General features: G+C 44.3%; 1 protein-coding gene across 1 annotated transcript in view; it reads right to left on the bottom strand.

Moving 5' to 3' along the window:
* Positions 1-6,807: 6,807 nt before the first annotated feature.
* LOC146035956 (cytochrome P450 2G1-like) overlaps positions 6,808-18,313 on the bottom strand; it is a 44,039-nt gene continuing 32,533 nt past the window's right edge. Inside the window, exons 8-9 of the mRNA XM_083159682.1 lie at positions 9,868-10,009; positions 6,808-7,388 (exon numbers count right to left, since the gene is read on the bottom strand). Of these exons, the coding sequence (XP_083015808.1) occupies positions 7,207-7,388; positions 9,868-10,009 (324 nt within the window). The 3' untranslated portion in view covers positions 6,808-7,206. The remainder of the gene's footprint in view (positions 7,389-9,867; positions 10,010-18,313) is intronic.

Below are 18,313 nucleotides of genomic sequence, written 5' to 3'. Positions count from 1 at the left end.
TTATCCCTTATTGTGAAGGCACCAGGAACCCTTGGCTGTTTTATTGGGAGTGCCTGACTAGTACTTTGTTATATATATATATATATATATATATATATATATATATATATATATATATATATATATAATCCAAAAAATCCACTAATGGAAATGAGCACTCGCCTCCAAGTTTTTAAGATAAAAAAACTTTTTTCATTTATTCATCAACAGAAAAAAAGATTTTTAGGTTTTACACATACCAAGTCAGTTGTCAGTTTTTCCAAAAACTGTCCCAACGTTTCGATCCCAATCCAGGATCTTTATCAAGGGGAAGTCACCAAAATATCACAGCCTTTGAAGGGAAAATGGAGTCAGCAGTCCAGAGGTCCTTCTGCTACATATATATAGAGGGGGATTGACCGGCACTCCAGCAGGTATCAGCGATATAGGACCGGGGTGCAGACACCAAAGAAATGGTACAGGGGGGCAGGGCCAACTTAACACCATTATGGGCCCCCGGGCAAAGCAGCGCAGTGGGCCCTTCCAGGAGCACACACTTCCTACTTGGGCCCCTCCAGGAGCACAAACAAATCTAAAAATAGAAAGCACAGAAACAGTGAGGAGAGAGGCAGTGGGGTTGGGCAGAGAGGGATCAGGCACAGAGAGAGAGAGGGTGAGAGAATGGGGTTCAGGCACAGAGAGATAGATAAGGATGAAAGAGGGGGGGGGTCAGGCAGAGAGAGAGAGCGACAGGAGTGAGGGAGAGGGGGGGCAGGAAGAGGGAAAGAGAGAGAGGGGGGTCAGGCACAGAGAGAGAGGGGAGATCAGGTACACAGAGAAAGGGGGTGAGGCAGAGAGGGGTGAGAAAGGTGGGGTCAGGGTCAGAGAGAGAGAAGGGGGGGTGAAAACAGGGGGGTCAGACAGAGAGAGAGAGAGATTAGAAAGAGGGGGCAGGCATAGAGAGAGGGGTAAAGGAGAGGGAGGTGTGAGGGGGGTTTAAGCAGAGAGAGAGAGAGGCATGATCGACACATAATGCACAAAGATGAATATAGGTCCAGAGCTGGCATCTGTTTACTTGTTAAGGGAGGGATGAGCCAGGAGGATATGATGCCGATGGACCAGGACAGCAGAGCAGGACTGGAGGGAGTCTCAGGAGGACCCATCACCCGAGGACACTCTTGGTAGTTGAGCTGGTGGCAGGACTAGCAGGCACTGGTAGCGTGGCTGCCCGAGTCCAAGCAAGGTACCCAGAGATACATAGTCGCGCTGGCTGCGCGGCACGGCAACCCTGATGCTTGCACAGTAAGAGCGCGGAGGCTCAGAGAGATCCCGCCCCCGCCATTGGCCGCATCCCGACCCCTCCTGCACTCCCAGTAATGCTGTGCGGGGTGCGGGGCGGGCGTCGGCAGCTGCACTGGGGTGACTTGAGTCCTCTCTGCGCCCACACAGACCCCGCTTCCCCAAGCATCAGCGGGGTCTGGCTTATTGTACACCACTGGCGGGGAAGCAGGGATGCGGGCAGCTGGGAGAAGTGGCTGACAGCTTCTAGAGCTATTTGCAGGCATTGCGGGAAGCGCTGCTGAATATGAAAAGACTTTCCAGATGCTGATTGGCTGAATTCTCTCCAATCAGCGTCTGGACAGTTTTTTTCATATTCAGCAGCGCTTCCCGCACTGCCAGCAAATAGCGATACTGTACAAGCTGTCAGCCGTCGCTATCCCGCTCCCCGCATCCCTGCCCGGATCCTTGCTCGCAACTGCTTGCCGCCATGCCGTCTTTCCTATTGGGATGGGCCCTTGATTCATTGGGCCCCTGGGCAGCTGCCCATCGTGCCCAATGGGAAAGACGGCCCTGCAGGGGGGGGCAAACGGGCGGCACTCTCACGGATTTCAAAAAAGACGACACCAACAAGCAGGTGAGATGATCGACGTTTCGGAAGTCACTCCTTTATCTTTATGTTCTTGTCTTGATAAAGGAGTGACTTCCGAAACGTCGATCATCTCACCTGCTTGTTGGTGTCGTCTTTTTTTAAATCCGTGAGAGTGCCGCCCGTTTGCCCCCCCCCCATATATATATATATATATATATATATATAATCTATATGCAATGAAATGAAATTCCTGGGTGTAATGGACGGTTGTGCTGACAAGCCCAGCTGTGTCTCGGCAGCGCAACCATCCATTACTCCCAGGAATATCCTTTTTAACTCATTTAGGGTAATTTACCCCTGTTCCCTGATCACTGATTTAGTGCACCGGGGGTCCTGCAGGAGAGTTAGAGATGAGCAACTTATCTGCTCCTGAGGAAGCCGGAGAATGGAATCCAGGGAAATGCATTGAGCCTTACACTGTATTCTACAACTGTGACCCTACCATCAGTTTGCTGATTCATTATTTAGAGACAATGGGTAAATTTACTAAGATGGTAATAAGACTTTACATGTTATGTTGCTATGGGCAACCAATCAGAATCTACTTCTCTACCCTCTGAAGATAGTAGATAGGATCTGATTGGTTGCCCATAGCAACATCACATGTGAAGTCTTATTCCCATTTTAGTAAATTCCCCCCAATACCTCACCACATAATTGGACATTGCTTGTTTTGGGACCTACCCTCAATTCCTCAGGAAAACAGCATGTGCTGACTGCATCTCCAGAGAACCAACACCACCACAGGAACTGGTTCATGCCATTTGGGTCACCCAGCCATTGTTCCTAGATAACCAGGACAACAATTGGATTGGTTTCAGGATTCCTGTGCCCTTTTCATACCCTCCAACATGACCCATTCCATTAGGTACAAAATGAACAGTTTCTGGACTTCCCTCTTAATTGATAATTGCAGTCACCTGTGTTGAACTAGTTCAGTGACGATAACGGTGTTCCAGAAAAGGTGAAGCAATCCTAAATTAAGGAAGAAGTCCAGAAGCAGAGCATTTTGTACCTAATGGAATGGGTCATGTCGGAGGGTATGCCTTTTCAATATAGACTGAGCAAGCAAGGATCATTGGGAGACATCTGCATAATTGGGACGACAGCATCTTCCCTAATTGCTCCTGTGATAAACTCATATATATGTGCATGCAGTGATTTTTGGGCATATAATGCCATACTATTTATCCTTAATATAAGATACTGAAAGTTGTGTTGTGAAAAGATATGCTATCCCCACAGTGGACATTGTCTGAGTGATGAACAATTCCCAGCAGTCTCTGCAACTGTTTAAGAGGTCAGGAGTTGGTCACATGACCAGGGTCAGGGGATGACAGTTGGGAGGGAGCAACTGTTGGGCTGTGCAGTCTGTGAGGGTAAGATGGAGAGTCTCTGTGGAAAGGGGCAGTGAGTAGGAGTTAAGGCCGGCAGCAGTCCAAAAGGAGAGAGGGGTGTGGTGAGTACGGAGCCAGCCCCCAAAGCAGTATAGTGCAGCCCTGGACCAGCCAACACAATTAGGAGCCAGTTCCAGTGGCCTCTATAGAAACGCTGACTGACAGACCTAGAACAGAGCTACAGCTGGGCCATGACGCCAGCCCTGCTGGAAAAGTGAATGGAGGTGTGGTGAGTCCAGCCCCGTGTAACCTGTGAAGGACAAGGAGGGGTGGCCATTCCCTATATAGTAACAGAGCAGCTGGGTTATCAATACCGAAAGCTGAAATATTTAAGAAGAAAGCCCGGGAATGAACTGTATCCTATCTAATAAGGTTCAGCTGATACAGCGGCCAAACAGCTTTTAACCATAGTCTGAAGTAAAGACTTTTTCACCGCAATTGCCACTTATGCATATGTATTAATGAAAATGGAGCTGTTGAAAATAGACTTTATTTCCAGTGTTAATCTCCTCAGATACTTTACCTATACTACGGAGAAGTCATATAATATTGCTATTCTGCATTAAAGACCTGAATATACACTGATAGAACAGCTCTGAGCGAAGTATCAGATTACGCAGGGCAAAGAACAGCATATAATAAGTGCCCTGTTACACTACCCAGCAAACGCCAGCAGTTGGTGCACGATATAGCCAGCAGTGAATTTGTCAAGCAGAAAGCTGTGAATACAGTGCTGTAAGGAGGCTGAAGTTAGAGAATTAGCCTGCACTATTAGAAAGGACAACTACCTCAGAAAGTGTATGATCAGAGACTAGATCACCCATACTATGCAATAAAATACAGGCTCTCCTTGGCTAGACACCTTACAGCTTCCAGCAGAAAGTTATTATATTCTTATTAAATTACATGCACGCAGTCAGCTTCAGGGAAGTACAGAGGAAAGCACAGGGAGCCGGACCTGCATGTATACTGCAAAGCTTTAACCCTTCATTGGCTAGCAAAGATATCCTTCATCCATTAAAAGTAATTGAACCATAACACAACAGCGTAGAATTTACCTGTTAATAACTCTGCTTAGTGGATTATAAAAAGGGACTGAAAACTTGAATAGAGCTGCTCCAGAGTTCTGGAAAATCTAGTAAAACATTTCTACTTTGTGTAAAACATCTCTGGATTTCTTAACTATATTCCTAAAGCCACATAGAACATTTCCTGTTGCTATTGACTTTCTCTCACCTTTAATTGAGTCAAGAGAGACTAGAAAGACTTCTACAGGGACCTGGAGGTGGGCCTAACCTAAAAGGAAAGGGGAATAATAAGCAATTGCCTATTAGAGTGTTTATAGCTGCAGCTACTACTACTATAATACTTAATGCATTAAGTAGCCTTGAGTGAGTTGTTACTAGGGATGTAAAATATATAGATTGTATTGTATTGTTGTCGAAATCAAATTGTTGTCACATTCAATCAGACCCTGATATTGTGCATTATTATTTAATTGCTTACATGCTTAACCTTGAATTCCTAGCTGAAGAGAAGCAGTGTTCCAGCAAAATAAAACCTTATTTATTGTACTACTGCTTTCCATTGGTGAACATTATACCATTGTTAAATTGATGTACCTGTGAAAGGAAAAAGAGAGAGAAATACTTACCAGAGTAGATACCTACCCATGATAGATTTCACACTCCCAGGCCCTGAGAATCAGCACATCAGCACAGGATGGTAATAGGAACTTGTTCGCATTCAAAGTTGGAGCAATACACAACATCAATTTCAGTGATCACTACAGCTCAATATTTTAGTTTAATATTGTACACATGTATTTTTTATTGATTACTTATTATTATTTTATTGTCTAAATCAATTAATATAATCAATATAATTAATTTGTACTGTCTAGCATCTTTTCAGCCATCGCTGGCACTTTTCTTCTTTTTCTTGCAGACGAGCAGCAGCCAGCACCGGATCTCCGATCGCTGGCCCCTCGCTCTTGGGGAGTATCATTTTTTTTTTCATTAGACATGAAAGGCTGATCACAGAGACGATGCCCAGCAGAGCTTTCTCTGCACTCGGTCAGAGAAAACTGTCTAGAAGGAATGGGATCATAAAGATCGTCGACAGTCATTAGGTCGACACCGCTGGGTTGACATAGAGCAAGGTCGACTGGTGCTTAGGCCGACACAAGCATTAGGTCAACATGGTCAAGGTCAACAGTCAAAAGGTCGACATGCAGTTTTTCACTGTTTTTTTTTACCCGAATGTCGACACAGTCGACATGGAGACAGGTTAAAGTGCATCACGTCCCACTTGCATGGCTCACTGGGCTCACCATGCTTCGGCCACCATGCCCCAGTGGATGGTATGGCATGAAATACTGCATGACGGCACATGTCGGCTCAAAAAAAAATAGTGAAAAACCCCATGTCGACCTTTTGACTGTTGACCTAATGCTTGGGTCGACCTAAGTACCTGTCGACCTTGTCCCATGTCGACCTAGACACCTTTCGACCTTGCTGTATGTCGTCCTAATGACTGTCGACCAACCGACCGTATCCCGTCTAGAAGGCAGGAATTGCAGGGATTGCGCTACCTCGGTATCATGTAATTATTACAGGGCTCACTGCTGTATTTTTGACAATTCTTTTGTGTAAGTTTGGCTAGATCACATTTCCCACAAAATCCTGGGCGTTCCCCTACAAACGCAGGTGTGTCAGTGCTTGCGTCGGGCAGGCGGCTGACATCACATGAAGTCAGTGGCTGGCCCCCTTTTTTAGCGATCTGCAACCAGGTATAGAGTTACTTTTATCTACCAGCAGAGAAAAAAATCGTCCAGGCAGCTGCATGCGAGGGGATGTGTTTGTGTACACATCCCCTCGCATGCTAGCATCCAGCCAGGAAACACTTACCTGTTCGCTAGGCTGCAAGTATACGCAGCTAGGTCTGAATCAGGCCTACAGTCATAACGTAACATGACGGGAGCTGATTTATCCCTCTCTGAGGCTTAGCACATCTGTCCCCTTAATACACAAACTCCAGCTAACAAGTTTCTAAGCTCATACCACCTGTATGGATATATTATATTATATAGAGGTATTGGGTGAGATTTAATAGGATGAGAGATTCAGAAAGTGAGAGATTTGGTAAGAAATCTCCAGTTTTTTTAAAGCGGCAATCATGTACACTACAAAACCAGTTTGATTTTGCAGTGTTAATGATTGGCGCTTTAAAAAAACTGGAGATTTCTAACAAAATCTCTCACTTTCTGAATCTCTCATCCTATTAAATCTCACCCATTATCTCTTAGTAATGTTCTAATACAGGGTTCTGGAATGCAAAGCGAAGAGCTACCGAGCTACAACAGGGCTATGCAGATCAGTGTACAGTACAGGTCGAGTATCCCGTATCCGAATATCCGTTATCCGAATTATTCCGAAATACGGACATTCCAGAAAGTGAAAAAAAATTTTTTTTTTGCTAAAAACTCACTGGGGACATATGTAACAGCATCACTGGGGACATGATATGTAATTGGCACTATATATGTGCAAGACAATGATTGCTTGGCATTCAAATTCAGTGCTGAGATAGTACACACATTTTGTTTCACGTTTTGAAACCTTGTTTTTTGAACAATTAAAATATGTTTGTGTGTATTTTATGTGGTAATAAAATATATTTGTGTGTATATTATGTGTTTATACAGCATAAATGCAAGATACTTCAAAATACATCATTGAAATATTAAAATATTCCGAAATACGGAATAATCCGTTATCCAAAATTCTCCTGGTCCCGAGCATTTTGGATACGGGATACTCAACCTGTACTTGTAGATGCTTTTCCTGTAACATTGCGCAGATTTATATTGTAGTATGTCATTGTCAAATACTTCAGCGATTAGCGAGGGATGAAGCTTAGCTGGTAATAAGGGGGTACATTCCCAAACCCACTCATTTGTGGGGTTAAGTTTATTTCTTCAATGTCCACTGGAGACCTGAGACTGAAGTTCTGTAAAAGAGTGGTAAAAAATAGGAAGAGCTCCGTTCTGGCCAATCCCTCCCCGAGACAGATCCGCTTCCCTGCAGGAGAATCGAAAATCGGGAAATCAGAATCTTATTGTTTACAGTTCCAGTCACCAGCGGTTACAAGATCATTACGATGCTCAAATGCGATCTGCAGGTGGGGGTCGGAGGGAACGCTTTTTCATTGGCGGGTGGATATGGAGAGGGGGCCGGAGGGACCAATGGCGGCGTGGCAGACGGCGGGCAGAGGGCTGCGTTATGTAGCGCAAGAAGTGCTAGCGGGTGGCGGGGGTCTGTCAGTTGTGGCGGCAGAAGTGTTTAAAACACTGGGCAGCCCTCTGATTGGCTGAGCTATCTCAGCCAATCAGAGGGCTGCCCAGTGTTTAAACAATTCTGCCGCCACCACTGACTGACCTCAACCGCAGCTCTAGCACTTCTTGCGCTACATAACGCCACCCTCTGCCCACCCTCTTCCAGCACCCAATGTGATGGCATGTGAATTTGGGTGCTGCAAAGGGGGCAGTTTAGCATCACAAGATGCGATCAGGCATCAAATCCGATCGCACATATGTATGGGCAGCATAAGAGAGGGCAGGGTCATGCCAGAAGTGAAGTATGTTCAAATAGTGATAGGGGTATTTAAACAAAGGCATAGGAGCTTCATGGCATTCATACAAATTCAATATATTAGTGTCATTTTAGATTACATTCATCTATAAAGTACTTTGCACCTTTGGGTGCAGCGGTGTGCAGTGGGGTGAGGCAGAGTGTTTCCTGTCAAACTAAAGTATATGCTAGAGTTTTTGAATATATCATCCATATATGTCTAGTGTCTGATTGTGTGTCTCCGAAACACTGCCATCTGTTGGCAGAGAGTGAAATGACATCTCTTTCACACCTGCACAAACACAGAGGCAATCACAAGGTAGCAGACTAGCTTTCGAAACATTTGCTTTGAGCAGGCTTACTAGTAAAGTATATTAAAAATACAAAGAATGTGTTCAATTTGTATTATTCAAGTCAAAACTCCAAAGAAAAAGGTCTGTGGCAGGTGAGGCAGTGATACCTTTTACGCCCATCTCTTATAAAAACTCCCCAAATTTCCATGGGTATAAACTGCTGCACCTGAATACAATACCCACATGTACCCCTGGGCTCAAATATTGTAAATCTGGCTCTGGTATTACCATATATACTCAAGTATAAGCCTAGTTTTTCAGAACATTTTTTATGCTGAAAAAGCTCCCCTCGGCTTATACTCGAGTGAGGGTCCCACTTGAGTCAATACGTTTTCCCAGTTTTTTTGTTGTAAAATTAGGTGCCTCGGCTTATATTCGGGTCGACTTATACTTGAGTATATACGGTAGACTGACACTCTTCAGCCATTTACCTAATCACATGTCCCTGTTTGGATGTACAGTACTTATCTGAAATACGCCTCATATATTTGGGAAAGGCATTTTCTAACATGTAAAATTGATAACGTTGATACCTTTGTAACCACACAATCATTTTACACATACTGTAGTTTATTGCTACATACTGTAGTGTGCATTTTATCACAAAATGTTGTGTTGCATACTGGGGGTTATTCTGATTTACTTAGAAAGGCACAATCACTCTCTAATGGACAAAACCATATGCACTGCAGGTGGGGCTGATGTAACATGCAGAGAGAGTTAGATTTGGGTGTGGTTTCTACTTCAAACTAATATCTATATTGCAGTGTACAGAAACCATAAAACACCCAAATCTAACTCTCTTTGCACATGTTACATCTGCCCCACCTGCAGTGCATATGGTTTTGTCCATTAGAGAGTGATTGTGCCTTTCCAAGTGAATCAGAATAATCCCCACTGTGTAGGACATTTTATGGAATGGAACTACAAAAATGTCCATTGATAAAGCAAATGTTGCAGATTGATAAGTTCTGATGAAGACGCACCTCACTGCGATCAAAATATGCATACATTTTGGACCACATTGGCGATTGGATTGAAGTGAGCTTGCTGCAGGTGGAATTATATTGAACATGCATCTACACAGACCTTTCCCCATTTATGGCCAAATTAGCTTTGCCTTAGTAACTGCGAGTTACTGTAGCCACTCCTTGCAATTTTTCTTAGGATATGCTCCATTAATCCGCTAATTTATACTGTACAAATTATTTTGGGTCAAAAGAAATGGGAACTACTCGTGGTGGAGCAATTTAGCTGGGCCACATCAGGGAAATGTATGTTGCTCCAATGTGTCTAAACCAGTGGTGGGCTGGCCAAATGTAAGGAATCTCGCACAATACAGTATGTGTTTTTTTTGTGGTCACTGGAGGTAATTTACTTAGAAGAATGCTTTTGTCGAAGTGTAATGAAAGATGCAAAATACATCCCAATTTTAAAAAAAATGATCTAATATTTTAGGGGTAAGGGATGAATTTGTAATATTCTACAACAATGGTAATGTTACCTAAATAATGCAACTAGTGATCACTGTACAGTAACTTTTGTCATAAATTGAGGTTCTAACTTCATGTACATACCTAAAGAGAAAGGCAAAAATGCATCATTCCGACAGAACTTCCCTTCGCCATCCAAAAAATGTCCAGGATAAAACTGATCGGGGTATTTAAACTGTTTGGGGTCATGTAGAGCAGAACTCAGCAATGGGAAGACAGTGGTGTCCTGGGAAGTTGGAAAATGAGTCAATGAGAGATGTATTCAACAAGGCCAACCATTTCCTCATTAGTTATTTATATTCCAATAACTAGAGTATATGGTTTTGGTGTAGCACAAGTGTATGATGTTGGTTATGCTATCACCTATTTTTATTTCCTTATAGTATTATAGGAGACTCATATCAGATCTAGTTTAACTTTTCCCTTACGTTCTTATAAAACTGCTTTAAAATGTCCTTGTGACAGCATTCAAATGAACTAATGGTATGACAACTTCTACAATGGAAAATGATCACCTGGTCGGATTGGGAAAGCAGAGTTTTGGGAGCCGCACAAGGTTATGAAGGTTATGAAGTGTGAATTGGGTCAAGAGAGACCCCTCTCACCACTCAGGTGGGGTTCGGCCTGAGTTGCCTGATGCCAACTGTTTTTAGATGTTATGTCCCTAAGCTGGGTAGAGGGTCTTTATATGTTAGCGGTGCTCCATGGAGTCCGATATGCATGCAAAGTTGGGGAGAAGGGAAAGTGGACTCTTTTTTGTGGGGCACTCTTTGTATCTGATTCTGATTTAAAACTTAACTTTTAATTTTATTAGTATTACTAATAAAATTAAAAGTTAAGTTTTAAATCAGAATCAGATACAAAGAGTGCCCCACAAAAAGAGTCCACTTTCCCTTCTCCCCAACTTTGCACCTGGTCGGATTGCCCCTTTAAAATAATGTCGAAGTTAAACCGATATCCCACATGGCCGCTTTAATCGGGTGGCATTGAATCTGGCCACTGATTTAATTTCTAATTATGGGCCTGATTCAGAGTCGCTCGCTGTTCGCCGGGTGAGTGAACGCCCGCTGCCGAGCAAATGTCCACACCTGCATGCGAATGGATGTGTACTTTGACAGATCCATTTACATACAGGTGTACGGGTGAAAAATTATCCATGGTCGCCAACCATGGAATGATTTTATGCCCGTTGACAAATAAATGTCAATGTAGACTGACTTTTATTTGCCTCGGATATGGCAAAATACGGGGAGGGCGTTGACATAATGTGACGTCAGCCACCCACCCTGTGCAGGTTTCACCGCACTTGCGTTTGCATGGTGACGCCCAGTGTTTTCTGGATGCACCCACCATTTATGTAGGCACATCCAGGAAACCCTGAGCGCCACCATGCGACAGCCCGCGGCCCGCCCACTACCTGCACTGCTGTGTGTGAATGCCTCGGCGGTTGTGATAGTTACTGAATGCGTTTGCACATCGGTCTGCACATGGGTATATTCACCGATACGCATGTGCAAACCCAAAACATCGGTCCCGCAGTGAATTTGCTGGAAACCGAGTCATCCACAAAAATTCCGGACGCATTTTTGGTAAAGCAGCACAATGCATCTTGTGAAAAATTAAAACGTGCTTTATTCTGTCAGTGGGGCCGGGGAGGAGCACATCCTGAAATGCAGCAGACAATTCAGCAGCAGGCACCAGGGCCGTCTTAACAGCAGTGTGGGGCAATGGGCAAAGCAATGCACTGGGGCCCTTACCCATTCTCCCCTCCTAGGGGTGGGAGGTGCTATCAGCAGCAGCTTTGATGTCCCACGGGTGGCAGGGGGTGCTCTATCTTCCATTCAACATGTAGGACCTGGTGCAGTAACTTCTGCTAATTACTCCTTTACTGCACAGGTGGTGGGAGGGAGAACACTAATGTGTGGAAGGGGGCACTGAGCTGAATGAAGGGTCCCTTGTAAATGACTTCCAGGGAGGTAGGGGGTGTTTTATATGCAGGCAGGGCAGGTGACGGGGGGGGGGGGGGGTCAAGGGGGACACCTGTACCGGGCCCCAAGCTTGTGAGGGGCCCCAAAGTTCTAACGGGCTGTAAGCATAGCTGCGGCAGTGCAGTGCCTAGAAATGGTTTATAAAGGCACCCACCTGGATTCCCGTAAGGGTACTTACCCAGACACCCCTCCAGTATTAGTGAATATTAATTGTGTCTTTTGTAATAATAAAAAAAAACCTTTAATAAGTGGTATACAAAAAATTTTCGGTACTTGTTTCCTAGAACGGCCACAATCGTGAGTGATCGTGGCTCTTAATTAAGGGACACGATCCTCACGATGTGGCCGATTTTTTACAATTTTTTCACTTTGATTGACAGAAATCGGGTCAATCGGTCGGTCGCGACCAATTAAAATCGGCCGCGATGCGACCGACCGATTGACCCGATTTTTCCATAGACTTCAATGTTAAAAAAAATTTTAACATTGAAATCGGGAGGATCGCGTCGGTCTTGTGCCATTATAATGGCACAAGATGAGATGGACTTGATTAAGTCCATCTCACATAGGGTAAAATGATAAAAAAGGTGAAATGGCCCAATATGACCCATTTCACATTTTTTATGTGCCCGCCATGACCCCACGATAGACGTCAACCCGAAGCGTGGCGAGCGCAGCGAGCCCGCGAGGGGCGGCGGTGCGCGTCCTCCGACCTTTTCATTCCCCTACTATCCACTAGGGCGTGGAGTGAGAATAGAATAGTGTGGCGAGCGCAGCGAGCCACCGAGCCCGAAGCGTGGCGAGCGCAGCGAGCCCCGCGAGGGGACGCGTATCCCTGTGAAGTTAGACGCGTCCCCTCGCGGGGCTCGCTGCGCTCGCCACGCTTCGGGCTCGGTGGCTCGCTGCGCTCGCCACACTATTCTATTCTCACTCCACGCCCTAGTGGATAGTAGGGGAATGAAAAGGTCGGAGGACGCGTACCGCCGCCCCTCGCGGGCTCGCTGCGCTCGCCACGCTTCGGGTTCACGTCTATCGTGGGGTCTAGCCCACTTAGTAACATTTGGGGGGGCAATTGAAACAAATCTGGTGAAAAAAAAAAAAAAATCGGGTGAAAAATCGGTCGGTCGGATCGGTCGCATCGTATGCGACCAAATCGCATGCGATGCGATCGATCCGATTTTTTATCTTACGACCACAACGATCTAAATCGTTGTGGCCGTGCTAGGAAACAAGTACCAAATTTTCTGCTCAAGGGGGCGTTGTTAGGGGGCCCCAGAGATATCAGTGTACCGGTCCCCAATATTTCTGTTGCCAGCCCTGTTGGTCTCATCACCTTCCAGATTTGATGCCTATGACCAGGGCCGGACTGGCCACCTGGCATTTCTGGCAAATGCCAGAAGGGCCGATGGACTTGTGGGCTGATTTTCTGCAGAACATCGCTGCAGTAATCAGGCTCCTGAGTCCGCCCTGCTGCCGCCCTCCCTGTCCATCAATGTGGCCACCGCGTCATTTGCATATTGACATCATGATGCAGCATCCAGCCCTGAGCCCACCCCGCTGCCTCCAGTATGCACCGCCCAGCCCCTCATTACCAATTTCATGTCATGACACCGCAGCACCATGATGCGGCGGCCACTACTGAGCCCCCCCCCATGCTGCCCGCCCTGCTGCCTTGTGAGCCCCCCTTCTGACCACCCCACTGCCTCCTGAGCCCACCCCGCTGCCTCCAGGTGATGCAACAGACCACGGCTGTGGCCAGAGGGAGAGAAGGAACTCCAGACAACCAGGGGACACTGGATCCCAATGGGATCATCCAGTCCATCCTGCAGAGTTCCAGTGCCAGTGGTGCCACAGTGCAAGCCAAGATAGTAAGTGTCCTGCTCTTGTTTTATTGTCTATGACTGACTACTAGTCCTTATTCTTAAACCCCTTGTCTTACCCTACCCTAGGCTATGAACCTCTGACGTATCTCTCGCATATTGTGTAATGGACATAACTGTATGCAGCATATTGAGTAAATGGGCATCACGGTGTGCAGCATTTTGTGTAAAGGGGCATTACGGTGTGCGCTTAATGTGTAATGGGCATTACGGTGTTCGGCATAATGTGAAATGGGCATTACGATGTGTGGCATAATGTGTAATGGGCATAACGGTGTGTTCCATAATGTGTAATGGGCAGTGTAATGCCTCCTTTTTGTGATGCCATGCCCCCTTTTAATGAGACCATGCCCCTTTTCACCGCGCAAGGGTCCCGTCTGCTAGAGGTGGGCCTGTGTGCTCGAAATGCCAGTGCCGATTTCTGGTCCCTGCTGATGACGCTCCTTGTGATCTCCAACTTGAGTTTATTGACCTGCAATGTGACGCTTTGCTTAAAGAGCAATTCAAATCAGATCCTCTTCCCCGGTTTTATGCCTCTCTCAATGGAAAAAACTTTCCAAAGATAAAGACTCATGCCCGGAAGATGCTTGTCCTATGTGGCTCAACCTACATATGCGAACAGGCATTTCCAGTGATGAAATTTAACAACTAAAAACACAGATCTTCCATGAATGATGACCACCTTGCAGATGTGCTCTGTATTGCAACAACAGAGATGTTCCCCTTCTCCTCCTCCATTCCGGATCCTTGTACTCCGACATAGACATTTACTGGATTTTTCATAATCAGTGTTAATTTTATTATTCGGTATGTTTTGTAACATGTTTATTAAAAATATTTGTGATAAAAATATTACAGCATTTTTCGTGATGCATATTGCATATACAAGATATTTTGTGTGCAGCCCTCGAATATTTACTGGAAGTGTTAAGCGGCCCCCCAGCCAAAATAGTTGCCCACCCCTGCCATATATGGTTAAAAAACTTTATGATAAGGCACAGAAATTATTACATTCAGTGGAAGAAACCAGGCAGGCTGATGCTGATGATGTCACAAACAGCCTTTGTGATGTCACAGCAGGAATGAAAGAAAAGACCCTGCTTGGAACAGGACAATCACTCATTGGATGAGAGTGAGCGGTGTTGGTAGCTATAACCTGTTGTAGCTGTATACTATACACGTGTTTTCTCATTGCTTTAAATTCAAGTTAATTCTTGGAACATTTACAGAAAATGTGGCGTCGCTGTATAAACGCATTTTCTAATTTCTTTAAATTCAAGGTTACTCCTGAACCAGTTACTCGTAAACTGGTTACTACTAAACCTGCACGGAAAATGTGGCTGCCTCATTTTGGGCTGACACAACAAGACAGACGTAAGATTCTACAGGGCTGCCGTATGACTTTCAGCGCTGTTGAAGCTGCACAGCAAATACTGCGCCAGCAATTTGATGTACAGGGACTGCAACCTATTAAGAAAGGTGCGTATGGCTCCTTTGACGCCATCTCTGGGCTTGCAGTACAATTACACCCAAATACAGATATCCGCCACTGCTTTATGTCTTGTTTTCGGAATGGACGGATAGAAGTTGCCGACAGTGCTACATGGCGGCTTACCCCCATGGCTAGCAGACAACTGAAAGATCTCTATGGGGCTGTCGTTCCAAAGGACATCCTGAAAAACATCAAACTCCTGGATGTGGAGAAACAGGACCCATACTCATTTGATTGTGCAGTATTTGCTATAGCGAATGCTGTGGAGTTCCTCTTCACCGGGGACATGCCCATCTGCCGATACAACCGTGCATTAATGAGGCCACATCTCATACAGTGCCTGGAGGATGGAGAGTTCACACCTTTTCCAAAAATCAGGAAAAGAAGACGCCAAGAAGAGTATGGAAGTAATAAGCGGAGGAGACTCAATCCGGCTTTTACTAACAGCATCGAAGAAACTGAAAAAGTGAGACCACCTCCAAAAACCTGTAGAAGACGCATCACTCAGTAAGGACGTCATAAACTGGGGAAACCTGATGTGGCAGTTATTAGCTGCAGCTCCACATTAAATCCCACGTGGCGTCATATTATAGAACTGAGCAGAAGGAAAAACTGGGGATTAGGGCTACTGGCGACACCCCAAAAACAAAAACGACACACAGCAGCCACCTCATGGGTGTGTTGGAAGAGCTGCTAAGCTGCTAATTATTATTTAAATGTTGTCAGTTACATCAAACTCATTGATAACTTAATAACAGGAAGAGATAAACCCTGGGTACCTTAGCTAGTAAACAAATAATAAATTATATTAACATAGGATGCTAGTCGCTGCCTGTGACCTTATCATTTTCAGTGAAGTGCTGACAGGTAATTGTCTCATGTGCATATATATATATATATATATATATATATATATATATATATACATATATATATATGTGTGTGTGTGTATACACATACACACATGTGTAACACTGTGTGTGTGTGTGTGTGTGTGTATATATATATATATATATATATATATATATATATATATATATATATATATATATATATTATACACTAAACATCGGCACTCACCTTTCCTAGTTTTGGGGTGCCCTATGGCTTGTGACCACATTGTTTAAACAGAAATTGTAGGGGCTCTGCACTCACTAAATTAACTGATATTAATAAATAGTAGAGATTTGGGGCATGAATTGATCAATGCATTTAAGCCTGCAGCCCCCTTCACGGGACAGCCCCCTTCACACATTAATGTGATAGCTATGTGTATTGTAGCCATTTTGAGCAATAGTGTTAGGACCTGCAGAAAAGTGGTACAAACACCCCGTATTCTTGGGAGTAAAGTCCTCAGTCCAGTGAAGTAGAGATAATAAAGTTCTTCCAAATAAAAGTGTTTATTTCATCTTTCAACCAGTAGATACAGGCAATGCTAATATGTGTCCGTACTACTGCATTGACTGTATCTACTTTGCCTGTTGATGACATCCCGGCATATAATGTAATGTATATTTGATTGATTGATCCAATACACTGTTTTACCAAATCCGTGGAGTGCCATCTGCTATGTTCATCTAGAACTGTGGTAAATATTTATGATATTTCAGCAAGGTATAATGTGAATTTTGGCTTATTCTGTGTGGCATAATGTTAATGTTGTGCCTAATGCATTGGGAAGGGAATATTTTGCATAGAGTGAGATGCTGGTAGATTACCAGGAAATATGTGTACAAAGGGCCTCATTCAGATGTGATAGCAGTGCAAATTTGTTCTCAAAATGGGCAAAACCATGTACACTGCAGGGGGGGGGGGGGCAGCTGTAACATGTATAGAGAGAGTTAGATTTGTGAGAGTTATTTTGTTTCTGTGCAGGGTAAATACTGGCTGCATTATTATTACACTGGCATTAACATTTCAGTTTCCACACACCCCACCCAAATTGAACTATCTGCACATGTTACAGCTGCCCCACCTGCAGTGCACATAGTTGTGCCCATTTTGAGAACACATTTGTACTGCAATCAGATCTGATTAAAGGTGCCCATACACGCGCCGATATGTGTGCTGTGCGTTTTGTACTTCATTTGTGCCGTGCAATTTTGGCACTTGAAGGGGGATGCGATGTGATGCAATCTACTGTACTGTGCGGGTGTAATGTGATGCGATGCGATTTTAGCCTCTTTTCTTTTTTTTTTTAGTTTATAGTTAAGTAATGTACATTGCATCGCATCGCATCGCATATGCTACAAAAGTGATGCGATGCAAGGCAATGCAGCACAAAAAGTACTTCCTGCAGATACTTTTTGTGCTATACAACATTGTACCCGCGTGGACGCGCATCGCATCCCCACAGGTACATGGTGCGATTCTATCCAATGCGATGCGTTTTGAACTTTAAAAGTTCAAAACCCATGCGATAATCGCAGCGTGTATGGGCACCTTAAGGGCCATAAAGAAGATTCCTGGTTACAAATATCACCCCTGCGGTAGGATACTGTTTTTATAGGGCATGTGTTGTAGAGGTGAGGGCAATTCTGTAGGCAACTGGGGATGAAGGCTGACTTTTTCAGTCTTTTGTAAATATTTTGCACTAATCTTAATTTTAATTTAAAATATGAACAGGCTGAAAAATGTGTTCCATAAAGAAAAGAAAGGTAGACAGTGAATGCAGATAATTCAACAAAGAATGGACTCCTAACCAGTGCTATTTTTCAGCAGGAACCAGCAGGAACTCAGTTCCTGAACCTCTAATTAAATATGACATCATCAGGAACTGAAAATGTACTTTTCATAAGATAAGTTTTATTTTAAAGTCTCCTGTGAGTGCCTTGGTTTCTAAATACAATATATACACCTATCCCTCCCTCCCTCTCTCTATTATATATGTTTTTTTTTTAAATGAATTGATCCACCCCCAGACCTGCAGTTCCTGAACCTATTTTTCCAGAACAATAGTACTGCTCCTAACTGTTTCTTTTACCTTGTGGGTGAAAAAGCTGTGTGCTTAATCTGTAAGGAATCTGTGGCAGTATTCAAAGAATATAATTTAAATCAACATTTTGAGACAAAACATGCTTTAAAGTATAAAGCGGAGGAAGCCAATGAGATGGTTGCTCGAATGCAAAAAAATTTCACTGAATTATCATCCGCACAGGAAGGAATTACTA

The sequence above is a fragment of the Crinia signifera genome, chromosome 9 (assembly GCF_055691185.1).
Source record: "Crinia signifera chromosome 9, ASM5569118v1, whole genome shotgun sequence".
Taxonomy (NCBI): Eukaryota; Metazoa; Chordata; class Amphibia; order Anura; family Myobatrachidae; genus Crinia; species Crinia signifera.
Note: the sequence above shows the minus strand (reverse complement) of the source record. Positions and strands in the feature narration are given on the sequence as shown.